Here is a 19,210-nt window from a genome sequence, read left to right as displayed (position 1 = left end):
TCACACTCACAATCACACATACATTCATACACCGATGGGGGAGCTGCTATGCAGCTGGCCACACTCACCAGGAGCAACTAAGTTGGGGTTCAGTGTCTTGCTCAAGGACACTTCGACATGTGACCAGAGGAGCCGGGGATTGAACCAGCAACTGTGAGATTGGTGGACAACCGCTCTACCTTCCTGCGCCACAGTCGCCCCATAGCTGTGGTGTGTAGCATTGAGTCAGTGGGAAACATCAGAATTAAGTCAAAGTCTCAAAGGTCAGATTGTGAATCTAATCTAAGATCAGATTCAGCACATGACTCTAAAACATTCGTCAAGCTGTCTATACACTACACACTTTCACTGTTATGCAGATGATACACTACTCTATATGTCCACAAAGCCAGACTCTGTAGCTCCACCCTCCTGTTTCACCAACTCTATTTTGAGTTTTATTCAAAGAACCAAATGTGCACAAAGTATTAGGCAATTAGGCAAAAGATTAAAAAGCCTCACAAATATAGAATAAACTAAATAAAGAATGCCGAGTAGCTGATCTTATATCTCCATCTCCAGTCTCCCATTTATTCCACTTGCTTTCCAAAAAGACTCACATCTCCAAAAATGTTCAGTAGGTACTGCATCGCTAAACAAGTCACATGACGTCTAACCTAAAAAACTCTGTCAAATTGGAGCAGAGGTGTCGGCTGTGACTGATGCATTTTGCAAGTGTTTTCCTTTCATATAACAAATGTCAACAGTGTCAGTTAGTAAAACCAGAGCTCTGAAAGTTTAATGGAAAGCAGCCATAAATATTGCTTCAAGCTATTCTCAAGGTGTAAAAACTGAAACCTACATAAATTGAAAGTATGTTTGTGTCACAGTGTAATTTGCATAACGTACGTTTGAGCCCTATAATAAGAATTTATTTTTCATATTGTAACCAATTAAGCTTTTTTAATAGAAAAGCACCTTCCTGCATTTGTCTGGGTTTTTCTAATTTTCTGATCACTTTTGGCCCAAACTCAGCTTATTTTGGTTTACCAGAAACACCAAACTAAATTCAGAGCCTGAGACTGAGATCGCAGCTCTGATAAAGAAATTGAAAAGTTGTGTGACTGTTATGCAATGTTGTGGCTAGTTTTACAGAAGTTTTGGCAAAGATAGTGTTCATGTTCATGGGAGCTTTAACTGTTGCCTGTTTAGTGGGTGAGCTAAACATGTGCTTGGACTGAACAGCTTCCAGATGTGAATAAGTCAAAACAGGACTGGGCTTGAAAAAATCATAATCATCAGAGTGTCCTTGAATGAGAGCAAGAAACAGCTTTACAGAAGAAATGCACAGGAAGATGCTTGTTGTTTATTTCGACTGTATACACGTGATGCTGCCCGTCTGATTTGTGGAACAGCTGCAGCAGCTGTCCCCACGTGAGATTAACCAACAGCAGGTGGCCTCAGTGGGAAGCTGACCACCCGGCTGGTCCCATTAGAGCTCCAGGTGCACGTAATCCTCATGGTTGCACGTTCTAGTGGCAGTGCAGGTTGGGGCAACCTAATGCCAACACCACCTGTGTCACATGGACACAGTGTTGGGTTAGTGGCTATTTACATGCGGCTTTCCACTAATGGTCAGACAACCCAAGCAGTTAGTCGGCTACGTTAATGCTAAGCTGATTTTGATGTTAGTTTTCTAAAGGGCCTCTTTGCTGCATTTGATACTTTCACATAATTTTAAAGGCTTTGGGAAAACTCAACAGCTGCTGACCTCTGTGACCCTTTAATGCACACAATATACTTTTTAGCTACTTTTTTCCTTTGTGACCCTGAAAGGACACGCCGCCCACGGGACATCCCTTAGGAGTGTCCACCAGGCCACAGCATTTTCTCCCCTATGGTGGGGATTTATGAGCAGGCTATCGCTTGTCTTTGGGTTATTTCAGTCCGTGGGAACTGAAGCATCAGCAGGTTTTTCCATTAACTTGACCAATTCCCTCAGTGTCGCACTGTAGCGTAAAAGTAGAAGCATTATAACCCACTTATATATTATACATTTAAGGGCTGATAATGAGTGCATGTTAATTTAAAGCACTCCAGGATGACTCCACCACCCACTATGGCCTCTATAATAAACACATAGTAGAAAAACTAGTAGAAATAAAAATTGATACATCATCAGCCTGTAAAAGTGGCAGATCATCAATCTTCTAATGGAAAATCGTTCAAATTCACCAAGATATGATTTGTACACTCAAAAGTCCCAAAGTGATACATTTTCGTCTCTACTCTCTGATTGTTGATCTGCTCCTGGTTCCGATGTCAGAAAGGTGTGAGTGGAGGTTTGTACGCAGTATGAAGCACATCGAGGCCTTTGAACAGAAATACCTGGCTTTGTTCCCCTTTTTGCAGTGAAATGTTCACACTTTTAAAAGTTTTAATACATCCTAACCTATAAAATTACTCTTAAATCAAAAGAAACTTTTTGAAGTAATCACAACTAAATATTTATCTCACTTTCTGCTAATTTACTGTTTTCTCGCACTATTGCTATCGTTCCTAACAATATGCTCTGCTGCACTAAACGATTAACAGTACTGTGCTTACCTTTCTAAAGAACTTGTCATTTGCTGATCATTTCTGTGCTTCAAACTGGCTTTTTTCCTGTGCACGTCTCACATTTTACGGGGACATACCGTTATGACAAGAAACATCTTGTAATCAAGTTTGTTTTGCACTTGAAGGCAGGGCTCGTACTGTATGGTATGTTCTTTACGTTTGTGACCCGTTGGCTTGCATCCTGTCTTCCCTCTTCCTGCAGAGGACAGCATCGTCTCTCTGATCCACCTGATCGGCCGCCCTCTACCTGAAGAGGTCACCGTGAATTACGGGCAGAGAGGTGAGCCCGTCTACGGCTTCTCCTCCGCTGCAGTTGTAGGCCAGCTGGCTCTGGCCTACGTCCCTAGTCCTTTCTACCGCCACTTCTCCCTGCTCTTCAACATCAAGCCGTCGACTCCTGACGCCTCCGTCCTCTTCTCCATCGTCGACGGCTCCCAGAAGCTCATGAACATCGGCGTCAAACTCAGCAAGGTGCAGTCTGGCCGTCAGAAGGTGCAGTTCTTTTACACCGAGCCCGACTCCGAGGCTTCATACGAGGCAGCCAGCTTTGACGTGCCCAGTCTGGTGGACACCTGGAGTCGCTTCTCGTTGGCCATCTACGAGGAGCAGGTGACTTTCTACCAGGGCTGTGACTCTGAGCCGCAGGTGGTGAAGTTTGAGCGCTCGCCGGACCCAATGGAGTTTGACAAGGCAGCGGGGATCTTTGTGGGTCAGGCAGGAAAAGCTGATCCTGATAAGTTCCAGGTAATGTTGAATTGCCCTTTAATCTGACTACAGCGGAATTAGCTCAATCATGTTTTGTTTGTTTTTTAACATTTACCTTCAAAATATCATCTTTTTACCTTGATGACAGTACAGTTTTCACTCTTTCCCTTTTTACCTGAAGGAAGATTCATGGATTTGAATCTTACCTGGAACATTTAAACAATAATACTTTTATACATGCACATTATTAGTAATATTTTAAAATAAAAAGGAACCGAAAAGCTAATTTAATGTCTAGCCTCCATTCATTACATCCTAAAATATTTTTTTTATTGGTCTAATTTAGACAGTAACTAAGTCAGAGGGACTTTGGAGGTTCCATGATCAGAAGTGGTGCATATTCAACATATTCAAATATGCTGAAATCAACTGTATTTAAAAGTATATGTTTCCTGTTATACAAACGGATTCACTGAAGAACATAGGATTCGGCCTTTTTGTTTGGGTTTTTCTTTATAGAAACAAATATATTATATTCTTTTTACATTCTAACATTTGGAAGAAAGGTTCATATTCTCACATTAAACTCCAGAGTACCAGCAGAGGAAATGCTAAAGTGCTGAAGAGAGGCTCATGCTCATCACGTTTCTGACAGGAAGTAATGAAAAACAGCAGCGAGTCCTCATCCAGATGTCACTCAGGAGACTTGGGGAAAGTCAGAATAATACAGTTTGTGCTTAAGGAGCAGGTGTGTGTGGAAGTCTGACCTCATCATCGGGTCGGAATCACGCTTTAAAATCTCCATGGGTCCCTGGGTGAAGGAGGGCAGATGTGTCCCTGCACTTTCTTGTACATTTATTATATGACCTTTGACCTTTCAGGGAATTGAATGTGGCAGTCACACACCTTCTCATGGAAAAATGTTGAGAAGGAAATTATATATTTACACTAAATGAGTCATTCATTCCATTTTTATCACCTTCTTTCACTCTTTCTGCCAAAATCATTCAGATGCATCTTTACATGCACAAACTGGTCTCAGTTGTGCAAGATGCACTTTTCAACCCATTAAGATCATCCAACCCATTAAGATCATCCAGCCCATTAAGATCATTTGGAATGTTGAAAGGGCATTTCTTCACCTTGGAGGTTTCAGGGGGAAACTAATTTCATCAAGATGAAATAAAATGTTGTGTTTGTGTGTGTTTTCAGGGTGAGTTCAAAGAGCTGAAAGTGGTGGCGAACCCTCGGGCAGCTGAGCGCTTGTGTGACGACGAGGACGACGCCGATGCTGTGAGTGTTTGTGTGTGAATATGTGAGTGCAAGATGAGCCATGGCGTCTGATGCCGCTCAGTAAACATCTTAACTTTTGTCTCTCAGGCCTCTGGTGCCTCTGGTGACTTTGGCAGCGGTGACGATGACAGCAGGATGGTAAACGTCAGCTTCTTGTTGTTGTTTTTTGTTTGTTGTTATTGTTGTTGTTGTTTTTTTTGCACAGACAACTGCTTTACAGTACATGGTTAGAAGTTGATGGGTGGGACCGAGCATGAGGATGCAGATGTGTGCAAGTACTTCACAACATGTGGAACAGTCACGTGTTATTTTTTGAACTTCTGGAGGAGATTTAAAAACATAAATATAAGTGTAGCGTTTTAATAAAGTGAGCATTGAGGAAGACGAGGGAATTGAAGGATCCACCTTTTTGTGTGTTTGATACATACTGCTGAACAAACCTCACAGCCTCCTGTAGTATATTACATTTCTAGAGAAATGTTTAATGTTTGCTGCATTTTGTGGTTTTTGCAAAGTCAGTATCAACGAACTAAATTTGCTCCAGAGCTGCAACAACTAAACTGTTCTGGTAACGTTTCAAATACAATCAAGTAACTTCAAGTTTTATCTTTGAGTTTTATCTAGTTTTTTTAACTCAGGCTTTTGTTGGCACAGTTCATCCCAACCTCATACGCTCAGGTTTTGATGCAATCATGGTACATTTACCATGAAGATCATCTGGCACTTTGTCAGTTTTTAATCTTTAATTCATGAAGAAGGATTTCATTCCAGCTGTATTCTCTTGTAGCTTGAATAAAAGAAAACATTTAGTTTTGATAACAGACAGATTTATTAATTATTGGAATTAATGAAGAGGGAATTTCATGTTTCATGCCTCAGGCTCATGACTCTGCAGTGTGAACACACCGTTATTTAATGTGTCACGTGATTAAGAAATAATCTTAAATTTAGCTCATTCATGCTGGCAATTAAAAACTAAAAATACATTTGGATCCCGTTTGTCTTCAGGTGACTCCTGCACCCTCCCGTCCAGTACCTGAACCCCCGCTGGGATCCTCCCAAGGAGCCACGCTCAAAGAATTCGGTAACAGCTTTTCCCTACACCAGTGGCAAATGTTCAGCGTGCAGCTGTCAAGTCGCTCAACGCAGTGAATACACTGCTGCATAAAGGTGTAATGGAAGTTTTTAATCATACAGCAGCTGCTGCCAAAGAAATGTCTCGTGCTGTTATCAGAAATATGTACAGAAGGGCACTTGTCTGGACCTGAACCTGTGTGGAGGGTTGCTGCAGGGTTTTAGCATGTTGATGTAGTGAAATGAATTAGCTCCCCCTTGTGGAACGTTAAGAACTCAGTGCGTTTTGGTTTATTCTGTCACTTCAGTGTCTCATAAGTCAAAGGAAACTGAGTTTTTTTGCCTCTGTAATCTCGTTTTAAAGAGTTGGTGTGACCACATTAAAGTTGTGCTTCCATCGCCTCTTTTAAAGAGTTCACACAGACATGAGTGAGGCTGTGTTCCAGCTGCTGAGCTGCAGGTAAAGTTGTTTATGTTGCCCCCAGATGTCAAGTATCAGCAGCCGTCACTGGACTACAGCCTCCATGGATCACCAGATCCAAGAGGTGGGTATCTGGGGGCAAAAGGAGCCCGATTAGGCTTTTTCTGAAACGCATATGGCCATTCTATCCCGGTATAGAATGAGCAACCCGTCTCTCATTTTAGGAGCGGGGCATGGGGTTTTTGCTCCTTTTGCAGTCTGCGATTGTGGTTACCAAGGCAACAGCAAGTGCAGCAACAGACGGCATTTGGCGCGACAGCAAATGTCAGCAGAAAGTTCAGCTCTGACATGCTCTAAAGGGAGACAACAGTGTGTCTGACATAACAGCAAAGAAGTACAGCAATGATGGATTGCATGGTATTTAAACACTTAAAGGTTAATTCTGAAAAAAAATAAACATATGCATGAGTTAGCCAGACAGATTACACAGCTAGAATTTACAAATCTCACACACAGAGACATTAATGTGAACAATTAGTTGTGTAAAGGTGATATGCAAAACCACAAAGACCAAATAAAAAGTTGATATCAAGATTATTTGCTACAATTAGAGATTTAGCAAATAATATGGTCAAATTTTCCAAAAACTATACAGACAAGGTAATAAGAGCAACTTATAGGTTGTTAAGGGACATTCTGAAAACAAACTTTAGCAAAATTTCCCTTCAAAGAGTTTAAAACACAAACAGTGAAGAGTTACCTGTGTCTCACTGTGTCTTACATTCATTTAAAGCTCCTACATTCAACTGAAATGTGAAACACAGAGAAAAACACGTACAACTGCACTCAGTTGTTAATCGAGAGCCACTGCTGCAGATCTCCTGTTATGGCTTCACTGCTTGCACCGACCAACATTAGCGCCACTAGATGGTGGAATAGTGCTGTGAAAAAACAGCTCCAACTATCACTCACACAGAGTCAGTTTACATCCACATAAATGTCAGACGAACTCGTCCTCGTCCTCGTCTTCCCTCTTTGCAGCTTCTTGTTTGCCTCATGTTTTTGCTGTCATTGTTGCTATTATTAATTGTAAACTCTGCTTTTTTACCCTTTCTTTTTCAGAAATGGCTAGTTTGTGGTTTACAGCTATGCGAATCACTGGTGTTCATAAATGACATTTTGAGCATGCAGCTGCAGTGGTGGGGTGTTCAGCAACCTGTGCACGGTGTATTTAAGGGCCACTGAATAAGTTGTTCCATGCAACAGGTCCTGCAGGTCCCAGCGGTGCTAAAGGTGACAAAGGTGACAGAGGAGACAAAGGCTCAAAGGGGGACAGAGGCCCAGCGGGACCGAAGGGAGACTCAATGTCCGTCTCTGGCTCTACTGTCTCTGCAAAGGCTGTGGAACGTGGGGAGAAGGTAAAACATTCGTGTGGGCAAGATTTATATATAAAGATAAGAGATGAATGCCACAATTTATTCAATAAATTGTGTTTGTTTTCTCAGGGGGAAAAAGGAGCAAAGGTATGTTCAGTGTCTGAGAGTCAATTTGACTTTAGAGAAAAGCTGTTTTCCTGCTGGCGTTTGACACACTCTCATTTACTGTGGTAAATAAAGATGGAGGAAGCTGAGGAGCTAGAACGTTATTTTTATTTGTCGATTTTGCCATAAGCATCACATTTTCATTCCAATTTTTGAGCATTTGTCTTTTTTCAAATTTGTGTTTCTGTCAGATAATCTCATTTATTATATTATCACTACAACTTTGTTTGAAGTTTTTCCTTTTCCTTTTTACTTGTTCCTCACCAGGGCAGTTCTGGCTTCGGATATCCTGGGAATAAAGGTGAACGTGGAGCTCAGGGGCCTCCTGGGCCCCCTGGTCCTCCAGGGCCAGCGGCTGAGGTGGTCCGGCTCGGAGATGGGTCTGCCGTGCAGCAGGTGGCTGGACCCCCCGGGCCTCCAGGAACACCAGGGGTAGATGGGCCGGCAGGACCTCCAGGAGCTGATGGGGAGCCCGTAAGTGACGAGAGTCGTGGGAAAATCCTGATTCTGGAGATTTTTGTGTTTTTCAGAGATTACTCAATGGTTGGTCTTTGTCTTTCAGGGGGACCCTGGAGAGGATGGAAAAGCTGTAGGTTCATTTGCTTTTAATGAGCACACTGAAATCTGAATGATCTACATAATTTGGAAACGTACCAATGTAGTTTTGTTTTGTTTTTTTCTATTCACAGGGCCCTGCTGGGCCACCAGGTGCCCCAGGAAGTTCAGGAATTCCTGGAGCTAAAGGACAAAAGGTGTGGTACAAAGTGAATCAGTCATTTTTTGTGACGTGATAAATCATACATTCATTGAGTGTAAACATATTTCATCTTTAAATCCTCACAGGGTGAGCATGGAGAGGGTCAACCTGGACCCAGAGGCCCACCAGGTCCTCCGGGTCCTCCAGGACCTGGCGCTGGCTCAGTAAGTCCACACTGTGGACACTTTTATTTCTAAATTGTTAAGAGATACTTGTGACTGTATTTTTCTGCATTCTTTTTGTTTCAATAGACATTTGTTGACATGGAGGGCTCAGGATTCCCTGACTTGGACAAAATTCAGGTTTGTTGATTATTATTTAACATTTGACACATTCAATAATAAAGTTGAGTTTTTAACTAAGGTTTTGTGATTTGATGTTCAGGGTCCTCCTGGTCGTCCAGGTCCCCCAGGCCCTCCAGGCCCTCCTGGGATCCCTGGTACTTCAGTGGCACTGGGAGCCAATGGTCCAATTGCATTTGGACCTCCTGGACCACCTGGACAAGACGGAGCCCCTGGTCTACCAGTGAGTATTTTTTACCTGTTTGGCGGATACAGTTCCAGTTTTATGAGGCAGAGATGTTTTTCTTTACTAAAAAAATTCAAAACTACAAACAAACAATCTCAAGTTTCTGATGTTTCCAGACTCTTAAATGAGCAGATTTGGTGCTTTTGTTGTCTGTAATTGGCAGAACTGTGATGACCAAAAATGACTGACTGTATATCCTGTTGGCTCCTTTAGGGTCCTCCTGGTCCTCCTGGTGCTCTTGGTCGACCTGGACCCACAGGAGAAAAGGTGAGGCTGCGACGATTGATGGAAACTTTTTTTATGTTGTTTGTGGACTGCGTTGTAGTCAGACATGGATTTACCCCACTTGAGAATTGGCCAGGATCTTTCTAGTGGCACTAAACCAGGCTAAGTCTCAGCAGCAGCTGTGCTCACCGCTGTGCTTTGAGCTAACATTATCCCTAACTACTGTGAGAATTATTAAGTAAGACTGATGTGAATGTGATCATTTAAAAGGTATTTAAACTTTAAAGTTAAAGGATTATTTTGTACCATAGTTCCTTTTGTACAGGTTGTTGAGATATTTCTTCCACTATAACTTTAGATGATCAGCAAACTCATGCCCACCAGTGAAATATTTATTATAATCCTTTATAAGATATTTCTACTGCGTTACAAGCTTGTCTGATAATTATGTTTAATGCTTTTATTTTTGTCTTTTTCGTTTCTCTCTTGCAGGGCGACTCTGGGGAGCTGGGTCTTCCAGGACCCGCCGGAGAAAAGGTGAGTTAGAGCTGAGTTTATATCAATAAAACTCGTATTGTTGACTTTTTTAGTCAAGCAAAATACTTGATGCTCCGACTTTTTTTTCCGCTGCTCTCTCACTTTGCTTCAACCTCTACGGTGTCTGATGGGTCTCTGCTTTTGGAGATTTTCTTTCCTTTTTTCCACATTTCTGCATTTTTGTTGATACAGCGATGGATAACTCTAACCTCTTTGTCCTCTGTCTTTGAGCTGTCTGCCTGTGTCTCCTGTGTGTCATCTATTTTGGTATTGCCCAGCTTTTCTTGTTCTCCTACAGTGGTACTGAACACGACTGACTGTCCTTTTTCAGTAAATAGACTTTTTATTTTTCTGTCCTTCGTCAGGGTGCTCAGGGTAACCCAGGACAGACAGGTGCACCAGGACAGACTGGGCTGGCGGGGCTTCCTGGTCCCATGGGACCAGTTGGACCTCCAGGACCTCCCGGACCACCAGGTCCAAATAACCACATTTTTGTGAGTAGGGGCTTCTTAAAACTCTGATCATTTATACCATTGATTGTGTGTGTGTGTGTGTGTGTGTGTGCAGGTGACAGCAGTAATATTTGATGCAATGCCACCAAATACAGGTCATAAACACTCATATGTAAAGTTTGTGGATAATGTAACATACTTTTTGCACCGAGTGCTAAGTCTCCCGGTGTTTCACCTAAAAAGGGCACACAACTCCTTTTTCATCTCTAAGATTAAAGATTGGCTAAAGGGCAAATACATCCATGGCTGAACTGAAAATACCAACAATAGCTCACATCCTTAACGTACTCGTTCCACTCAAAGTCTGGTCCAGTGGTACAGATTGTGCATAGTGCCAATCATAACCTTTCAAAAGGCAAAAACCTCCCATTCAGTCGGTGACATTTACAGTTCAGCACTCATCTTATTAGCTCCCGAATCAATTCAAAAGTGAAGGTCAGAAATTTCTCGGCAAAAAAAAATCCTGGCTGTCATGTAGGGATGTTTAGTTCCTAGAATCATCTTCTTAACTTTGAATCTTCTCTGTTCAGAGTAACCAGGATGGATATGAGTTGATCAACGGCTTGCCTGGACCACCCGGACCACAGGTACCCAGTTGCACATACAATTCGTGACATTTCTGTCGTTTTCTGCACAGTACACGCAGTGTCAAATTTGATCCTTTGTTATGTCTTCCAGGGTCCACCTGGTATTGCAGGTCTGCCCGTAAGTACTGTGGGGTTTGAGTGCAGCTGTTATAACAGTATGGCATGTGGTAAATCCAATAAGCCTCCGATTATTTTGTTTATGTTCATAAGAAACATCAATGTCCTGGTGAAGTTCGGTGAATTTATGTCTTACTTTTATTTACTCCCTCCTGTGCTGAATGTTTGTGTTAGTGACGTTTTCATTATTTTGTTACAGGGTAAACCAGGTTTACCAGGTAACCATGGAGACAAAGGAGCGGAAGGACCAAGAGGATCACCTGGGCTTCCAGGTGTGGAAGGATTTCCTGGAAAACCAGTATGTGGCTGCATGAATCGGGTTTTGTTGCCTAGTAATATATAACTAAGCCACCACTAGACTGTTTGATTGTGCCACTGCACTAATAAACTCTTGTGTTCAATTTTCAGGGTCCAAAGGGATATCAAGGGGAGAAAGGAGAGATGGTGAGCTACAAACGTAACGTTCAAAACACGAAGGCTGTTTTGTACGTTGCTAGTATATATTCATGTTGTATGATGTTTTTAAAATATCTTCTCCTAAGTTCTTTACACAATATGTACTGTGTGCATCCTATGCCAAAAAATGACCTTTAATTTCTGATGCAGGATCATTTGTACTGGCTGAATGTGGATTAGATATTATGTTGATGAAATAAAAATCTCTATTCAAGATCATTTCAAATTCTTCGCTCCTCTCATGCAATTTTCCTGCATACTCGAGTCACAGGGTCCACCTGGACGAGATGGCGGACCACCTGGACCTCCAGGCCCTCCTGGACCACCCGGGGAGATCATCTACCGGACAACAGGCGAGGTGAGTCACGTAGAGAGGCTGTTTCTTGCACACGTTTTAATATTTTGATGTAAAACTCACTACTGAATCACTCATTCAGACACTAATATTCACTGCTCAACGGTCACAGCTGATTTCATCGCATGTTCACCTAAAACACTAACTGACCTAACTGTGTCTTGCTGTAGTATAACGACTTAAATGGGAACGAAGGGTTGCAGGTGAGTGGAGGCCCTAACCAACCTCACTGTTACTCTCACAGTGCTAATATGTTTAACATGGGAAATATTACATTTGATCGTTTTTTAAATGTTTTATTGTTCCTCTTCTTCAGGGAGGATCTGGTCTTCAAGGTCGAGCAGAACTTCCAGTATGTATCCCTGTCATTGTCACACAGTCCAATTGGAAAATGCTCAATTATTTATTGAATGAATTCAGTTATGTTTTTTGATGTAGGGGCCCACAGGACAAAAAGGAGACAAAGGAGACCCAGGACCTCCAGGATATGCACCTAAGGTAACATAAGTGCATTTAAATGAATTCATTTAAATGTACTTACACGATAGAATATACATTTTCTATGTATTTGTGTAACTTTGTCTACTTGCAAAATGTATTCATTCTCTCTGTAGACTGTACATCCAGAAATAATTTGTTTTAATAAATCCTTATTTTATTGTCCTGGTGAGTGGAAACTAAGAGCAGCCATGATTTCTCATACGTTCTTCATATTCCTGATATTCCTGAAACTTATTAATTTTTCATCACAAACATTGTTTCTTATACAATTTACATATGATACCATCCTAATTTAATGAATTCAATGTTTTGCAAATGATTTCACCAGATAAAGGGAGTCACATCAATAAATTGCACTCTTGTGACTAAACCTTTTTATGTTGAAATGAGAATTTCACAGATTTTATGATATAGATTTTTGGGAAAACAATGTTTTAATGTATGTTAGCACTAAAGTAGCGTTACAAGCTTAACAGCACCGTACTGTCAATTCCATTCAAACGTTCACAGTAATAGATGATGGGCAGTGATGGCTCTTCCCGTTTTTTATCGGTTTCTCAAAAGCATTCCTGCAGTGGTATTTGCAAACATTTGTGTTAAAACTGTTTGTTCAGGGAGAGAAAGGAGAGCCTGGTATCATCTTGGGGCCTGATGGGACACCTCTGTACCTGGGTGGCCTGGCAGGACAGCCGGTAAACAGCTTTATGAATTACCACATGTAGTTATTTTGTACTACATTAATTTTAGAAGATATTTAGCATTTCTCAGTAGAAGTGAATAATTGCATACCTCTCTGTGACATTTATAATGTCCATATGTTTTCATTTCTAGGGTGAGAGGGGTCCTCCCGGCCCAGTGGGTCCTCCAGTATGTAGCACATTTTAAAACCTTACTGCTTTTAAAGATGTGCAACGAGCTTACTGCACCATAATAGTATTGTAAGCTTATATTAATGAATTTTTCTTTCAGGGTCTGTATGGTCCTCCAGGCCTCAAAGGAGAAATTGGGTTTCCAGGTAGACCAGTAAGTAGGTTTCTGCAGATATCAAGTCTATAGTACCACTAGATGTCTCTAAAGTTAACATTTTACTTGAAAGGGTTTAATTCCAATTCTGAATGCGGCGCACGTTTATTTGTAGGGTCGACCGGGTCTGAACGGCATCAAAGGGGAAAAGGGAGATTCAGGGACTGGATCTGGATACGGTTACCCGGTAAGTGTCACAGACTTTGGCTTGTTTACGTTCGGGTTGATTTACCAGAGCCTGAATTGTAGTTCCTGTACGTGTGCAGCTGTTAAGAATCCAAATGTTTTCGTGTCCCAGGGTCCTCCAGGTCCACCAGGGCCCCCTGGACCTCCTGGGCCAACTGCTGCTCTCGAAAGACTTGGAGTGAGTTGAAATTAACATTTTAATAAATTAAATTGGAAATTTAGGTCATGGTCTAATGAAGGCAGTGACTATTAAAGAAAGCTGTTTTCCAAACACTAGAAGTAATACAGACATCATGTAGAAATACCAAGAAGGGTCCATAAGAGAACATTTGTGGGTATATATTGCTGCTTTAACAACTAAATATCATATCTTGATATTAATATAAATTTTTTTTAAATTGTATTATCATTTGTTATTTTGTTTCAGAGATATGAAGATTACTCCAGGTATCACCCCGGTAGGTTCGCCTCATTTTTAAAGTTCCACAGGTGTAATGAACATTGAAAGGATTCGTTTAGACTTTGTGAAAAACGCCTTTTTGCTTTGTGCCAGCAGTTAGTAGAGAAAACCGATGAAAAGCGTGAAGCTATAGCCAGCAGCATGTAGCATAGCAAATAATTTTTATGGGTATTTAACGTAATACATTGTTGCTGTTATTTTTATTTGTAGGTCTCAAAGGAGAAAAAGGTGACCGTGGACTACCAGGGATTCCAGGTACAGACAAACCTATTACATTAAATGCATTGTATTAGGATTTCAGTATATAGGCAAAGTCAACGCTAACCATTTTGTTTCTGATTCAGGTGTCGGGTCCAACTTTGACCTTTACGCTTTCAAGGCAAGTGTCAAATCTTTAAACCTTCCACATTTTAAGATTTTTTAGAGGTCTTTTTTGTTTTCAACTGTTCATTAGTTACTTTTTTTTTTTTTTAAATAGAACTGGATTGTATTCTTTGACTGTTTATTACTGTGTCTGTGTCCAGAATGAGCTGAAAGGTGAACCAGGCAGTCCGGGCTTAAAAGGAGAGAGAGGAGAGCCAGGGGGAGGATATTACGATCCTCGCTATGGAGGTAGTGGAGTTGGAGCCCCAGGAATGCCCGGCCCTCCGGTGAGACAAAAGTGTATAAATGATAACGCTATTTCACTATTATTTGCCTCCATGTTTTGGCATTTTTTAACAGACCTTCCTTTTGTAGTAAATTTGTCCCACAGTTGTCTTTGGGAAGGCCACTTAACGTCCACATGTGGGACAAAGACAAAGGCCGCATGTTATTTTTCGTTATAATTTACATTTAACATACTGTAAAACCAAACTATCCTTATCCTCTCAGGGCCCTAAAGGGGATTCTATCATCGGCCCATCAGGTCCTCAGGGGCCACCAGGGCCTCCTGGGGCACCAGGAAGAGGCTACGATGGCCAACCTGGACTACCAGGGCCACCTGGGCCCCCAGGACCATCTTTACCTGAGATATATAGAGGCACACAGAGTGAGTTAGAATAATAAGAACAACCCTATTTAATATATTTTATATCTGTCTGTTATCTCATCTGAGTTTATGTGATTCCTTTAAATGTAAGCTATCAGAATCCCTGGACCACCGGGACCACCTGGACTACCTGGACCACCTGGACACTCAGGGGTAAGAATACATCTGACACAGATCTTACTGATCAATTTCAGCTTTATTTCCTTATCACCTATTATTTTTCTTATTATTCCACATTATAATAAGAAGCTAGACGATACTAACTTTGATGAATGGACCTGTGACAGACAAAGTAAAATGGGATCTTCTGGCATTTGACAAATTGAACACACCTGATTCATGTATTCAGCAGTGGGTAGGGTGGGATAGTCACATTGTGAATTAAATCTGGGGGACCCTATGTTTAACACTACCCCATACTGTGACTCACACAGTTTGAATCATCATTTAGTTAAAATATATATTTAAGCTACACATTGTTACCAAAATCCAAAATAAACATTCCGTTAATCAGTTTGGTTCACTTTTGTTTTTGTGTTTTCAGGTGACAGTGTTGAGGTCTTATGAGACAATGACAGCCACTGCCAGAAGACAGCCCGAGGGCTCTCTGGTCTACATTCTAGACCAAACAGATCTCTACCTTAGGGTCCGAAATGGAGTTCGCCAAGTCCAAGTATAATTCCCACCTTTTATTTAAAGATTAATCAGCAGGAAAGACATTAAAATGGTAATTTCTCGGTTTTTCCCACGTGTATTCATGGAGTTGTCTCATGTCCTTACAGCTCGGGACCTTCATCGCTTTGCCCGGTGATGATGTAAGTGTAAGTTTGTCTTTTCTCTAGAACACATCCCACACTTTGTTTAAAAACATATCATGCATATTATCTGCAGGGTAATGAGGTTGCAGCTGTGGAGCCCCCACCAGTCGTCCCTTACTACCCAGAAAACCAGTCCAACACTGGCACCTTCACACACAACTCCCAAAGTTCTGCCGACAGTTCAGTCCAACAGCAAGATCCAAATCACGCAACACACACAGGCCCTCGAATCCCTGATCCCAGATACTACCCTGACTCACAGTATCAGCCGGATCCGAGATACCCAGCACAGACCGATCCGAGGTTTCCCAGTTTCTTTGACCGCCTAAACCCTCACTATGCAGTCACTCCTCAACGAAGACCACCTCCACCAGTGCCCCATGTTCCAGTCCATCACCACACTTCAGGTCCAGGGGTAAGACAGTCCACTTAATTCCTCTAACACTGAAATTATTATTATAAAGGAGCTGACAAGCATATTGACGTTTCCCCAGCTCCACCTGATCGCCCTGAACAGCCCTCAGACTGGCTCCATGCGGGGCATACGCGGCGCAGATTTCCTGTGCTTCACCCAGGCTCAGGCAATCGGGATGAAGGGAACCTTCCGGGCCTTCCTGTCTGCTAAACTCCAGGACCTTTACAGCATTGTCCGCAGGGCTGACAGGGACCATTTGCCAATAATCAACCTGAAGGTAGTTATCAGCATTTTTTCATCCATTTCATCTGCTTTCTTTTGCTTTCTTACAGTCTTATTCCAAGATGAATTAAATTCATTATTCTCCTCAAAATTCTACAAGCAATACCCCATAATGACAACATGAAAGAAGTTTATTTGAAATCTTTGCAAATTAAAAACCAAAAAACGAAAGAATCACATGTACATAAATATTCAACGCCTTTGCTTAATACTTTGTTGAAGCACCTTTAGCACCAATTACAGTCTCAAGTCTTTTTGAGTAAGATGCAAAAACTATTTTTGGGCAGTTTCTCCCTTTCTTCTTTGCAGTACCTCTCAAGCTCCATCAGGTTGGATGGGGAGCGTTGGTGCACAAACATTTTCAGATCTCTCCAGAAATGTTCAATTGGGTTCAAGTCTGGGCTCTGGCTGCTCCACTCAGGGACATTCACCTAGTTGTCCCGTACCCAATCCTTTGATATCTTGGCTGTGTGGTTAGGGTTCTTGTCCTGCTGAAAATGAAATGTCGCCCCAGTCTGAGGTCCAGAGCGCTCTGGAGCAGGTTTTCATCAAGGATGTCCTTGATGAAAGATCCTTTTTCAAGATCCTTCTCCAAGTTCTTCGTCGAAGTTCTTTGGTGTGTTTGTAGGCATGTATTAATTACCAGGTCTATTGAGCTAATTTTGTCATCTGATTCTTTTCAGGATGAGGTTCTGTTTGACACCTGGGAGGCCATCTTCAATGGCGGCACGATGAAGGACAACGTGCCGGTATACTCCTTTGATGGCAAGAATATTCTCACCGACAGCACATGGTGAGGCTGAAATTATGTCATAACAATACTCCAACAAAGATTCAAAGGTTCAGACAACTTTATTGATCCCATAGGGATATTGTGTTGCTGCTCTCCACATACAAAGTAGAAAAGAAAGGAAGAAACTTCCACCAAACCAAGACAATAGACAAGTTCGGGTACAAACTATTGATCAATAAGTAAGAAAAAAACCAGCTAGAGTAGTAAATGAAATAAAAACAATACTATTTGTCCATTTTGACTCTTTAGTCTATTTAGTAACAACAACAACAACAAGCTGCATGGAAGCGTTTCTTAATATTCTGAGAATAAAGCAAAAAACAGTAGAAAAGAATGATACAACTCCGTATTAAAAGCATTAAAAACTTTTTTAATTTTTTAAAATTCCACCCTTTGTGTTGTCTCCCAGGCCAGAGAAGATGGTGTGGCACGGCTCCACCAGCATCGGTCAGCGCCACGTCGACAGCTTCTGCGAGACGTGGCGCGTGGGCGACCGGGCGGTGAGCGGCATGGCATCGTCGCTGCAGAGCGGCAGTCTGGTCCAGCAGAACTCCAGCAGCTGTTCCAGCTCGTACGTCGTGCTGTGCATCGAGAACAGCTACATAGGCCAGTCCAAGAGATAGACACACTCACTGGACAAAGGGAAACTCCAAATCTGTCAGTTTGGCTTTTTTCCACACACACATTTAGTCTTCGTACCTTGTGTGTTGCTTTGTAAATAGGATTTTTCTAATTAATAACGAGGTTACATATGTTATCTCCTCTTATACGGTGCTATACAGGATTATCCCACATGTTGAACCTAATTTAAGCTCAGGTGACATACAGGACAGCAACACATTCTCTGGCAGCCATATTGGATGTTTACGCTTGTATTGAGGCAAAGGTGACTTCAGAGATGCAAATTTGTCTAGATTTGTTTTGCTGTTCGTGACTTGTTGGCTAGTAGAGGCTGCAGTATTGATATAAATATGATGTATAATATAATAAAAAGAAGCAAGCTAATGAAGCGAACTTAAAGGGTCGGTTCACGCAAATTACTCAAAAACGTGTTGTTGAACTAACACTTTAAATACAACTAAGCTTTGCTGCACAACAGCCAATAAAACATGTTTAATGCAAATGACAAGGTTCAGTCAACTGAATTTATCTGTGATACCACTGTGATTGTGCATGAAAATATATCTGAACTACTTTGAGGAGACATTCTTTTTTTTCCCTTATTTTCCTTGATCATGACAAAACGTCGGCAATTCGAGTACCTGAGAAGCAGTGTTAATACTGATGAGATCAAGGTTTCGTGTGTTTTAAATATCGCAGTAACTTTTCAGAAACAGCATTCATCAGAGTAATTACCATTATCTGGTGATCTAAGTCAAAAATATATGTTGACATCTGAGAGCACTGAGTTATTATATATGGAAAATGTTCTGTTTTTCCTTTCCACTGATTTTATTTGTAACCCATAGCACTTGAGTTGTAGCCTCCTCACTTTACGACGATATTTCCAGATCACATTTTTCACCTTCACAAAGGGATATTTATTTTTTATAAAGCTGTTTTTTTGTTCCGATGCAAATGCTTTCATACCACACGTTATATCAGTCAGGATCAATGAAATGTGTCATATATATCCAGCAAATGTGCAAACCTAAAGATCTGTAATAATCCAGAAAAGAGTAGACGACCAGTTTCCCTCTGTTGTAAAGTCTGCACACATACAAAGAGACAAAATAGGATTCAGCCATAAATGTTTAATGCACTGTTGCTTGATGTATGTTTTCCTTATAATTGAGACCAGTGGAGTAAATACACCGCAGCCGACAGGTGTCTGCATTTCCATGTACTAACGGTGTCAAAACAACGTGTTTTAACTCCTGCCCATTGTCTCCTTTGTTATGTGAGCAACACTTTCTCATCGAATAAACCAGTGTGGAAATTGTGAGTCGTGTTCTCAGCTGATGGTGCCTCTTTTTAGGGATCATTCAGGGACCTT

General features: G+C 41.5%; 1 protein-coding gene across 6 annotated transcripts in view; it reads left to right on the top strand.

Moving 5' to 3' along the window:
• LOC137125873 (collagen alpha-1(XVIII) chain-like) overlaps nucleotides 1–19,159 on the top strand; it is a 35,975-nt gene extending 16,816 nt beyond the window's left edge. For 4 of the 6 annotated variants that reach the window (XM_067502022.1, XM_067502016.1, XM_067502019.1 and 1 more), the window contains exons 2-42: nucleotides 2,801–3,342; nucleotides 4,516–4,596; nucleotides 4,684–4,734; nucleotides 5,605–5,680; nucleotides 6,156–6,215; nucleotides 7,358–7,509; nucleotides 7,597–7,614; nucleotides 7,900–8,106; nucleotides 8,195–8,221; nucleotides 8,322–8,384; nucleotides 8,476–8,553; nucleotides 8,641–8,691; nucleotides 8,774–8,914; nucleotides 9,131–9,184; nucleotides 9,635–9,679; nucleotides 10,045–10,173; nucleotides 10,722–10,778; nucleotides 10,870–10,896; nucleotides 11,095–11,193; nucleotides 11,304–11,339; nucleotides 11,623–11,709; nucleotides 11,877–11,909; nucleotides 12,023–12,058; nucleotides 12,145–12,204; nucleotides 12,822–12,899; nucleotides 13,039–13,074; nucleotides 13,177–13,230; nucleotides 13,346–13,417; nucleotides 13,529–13,594; nucleotides 13,844–13,874; nucleotides 14,087–14,131; nucleotides 14,221–14,255; nucleotides 14,401–14,526; nucleotides 14,750–14,906; nucleotides 14,998–15,059; nucleotides 15,451–15,579; nucleotides 15,689–15,721; nucleotides 15,798–16,139; nucleotides 16,219–16,416; nucleotides 17,105–17,214; nucleotides 17,624–19,159. In XM_067502022.1, coding sequence (XP_067358123.1) covers nucleotides 2,801–3,342; nucleotides 4,516–4,596; nucleotides 4,684–4,734; nucleotides 5,605–5,680; nucleotides 6,156–6,215; nucleotides 7,358–7,509; nucleotides 7,597–7,614; nucleotides 7,900–8,106; nucleotides 8,195–8,221; nucleotides 8,322–8,384; nucleotides 8,476–8,553; nucleotides 8,641–8,691; nucleotides 8,774–8,914; nucleotides 9,131–9,184; nucleotides 9,635–9,679; nucleotides 10,045–10,173; nucleotides 10,722–10,778; nucleotides 10,870–10,896; nucleotides 11,095–11,193; nucleotides 11,304–11,339; nucleotides 11,623–11,709; nucleotides 11,877–11,909; nucleotides 12,023–12,058; nucleotides 12,145–12,204; nucleotides 12,822–12,899; nucleotides 13,039–13,074; nucleotides 13,177–13,230; nucleotides 13,346–13,417; nucleotides 13,529–13,594; nucleotides 13,844–13,874; nucleotides 14,087–14,131; nucleotides 14,221–14,255; nucleotides 14,401–14,526; nucleotides 14,750–14,906; nucleotides 14,998–15,059; nucleotides 15,451–15,579; nucleotides 15,689–15,721; nucleotides 15,798–16,139; nucleotides 16,219–16,416; nucleotides 17,105–17,214; nucleotides 17,624–17,837 — 3,998 coding nt within the window. In that variant the 3' untranslated portion in view covers nucleotides 17,838–19,159. The remainder of the gene's footprint in view (nucleotides 1–2,800; nucleotides 3,343–4,515; nucleotides 4,597–4,683; nucleotides 4,735–5,604; nucleotides 5,681–6,155; nucleotides 6,216–7,357; nucleotides 7,510–7,596; nucleotides 7,615–7,899; nucleotides 8,107–8,194; nucleotides 8,222–8,321; nucleotides 8,385–8,475; nucleotides 8,554–8,640; nucleotides 8,692–8,773; nucleotides 8,915–9,130; nucleotides 9,185–9,634; nucleotides 9,680–10,044; nucleotides 10,174–10,721; nucleotides 10,779–10,869; nucleotides 10,897–11,094; nucleotides 11,194–11,303; nucleotides 11,340–11,622; nucleotides 11,710–11,876; nucleotides 11,910–12,022; nucleotides 12,059–12,144; nucleotides 12,205–12,821; nucleotides 12,900–13,038; nucleotides 13,075–13,176; nucleotides 13,231–13,345; nucleotides 13,418–13,528; nucleotides 13,595–13,843; nucleotides 13,875–14,086; nucleotides 14,132–14,220; nucleotides 14,256–14,400; nucleotides 14,527–14,749; nucleotides 14,907–14,997; nucleotides 15,060–15,450; nucleotides 15,580–15,688; nucleotides 15,722–15,797; nucleotides 16,140–16,218; nucleotides 16,417–17,104; nucleotides 17,215–17,623) is intronic. The other 2 variants (XM_067502017.1, XM_067502018.1) reach the window with 2 other exon arrangements.
• The last annotated feature ends 51 nt before the right edge of the window (nucleotides 19,160–19,210 follow it).

The sequence above is a fragment of the Channa argus genome, chromosome 4 (assembly GCF_033026475.1).
Source record: "Channa argus isolate prfri chromosome 4, Channa argus male v1.0, whole genome shotgun sequence".
In the NCBI taxonomy this organism is placed as follows: Eukaryota; Metazoa; Chordata; class Actinopteri; order Anabantiformes; family Channidae; genus Channa; species Channa argus.
This window is presented reverse-complemented; position numbering and strand designations above follow the sequence as displayed.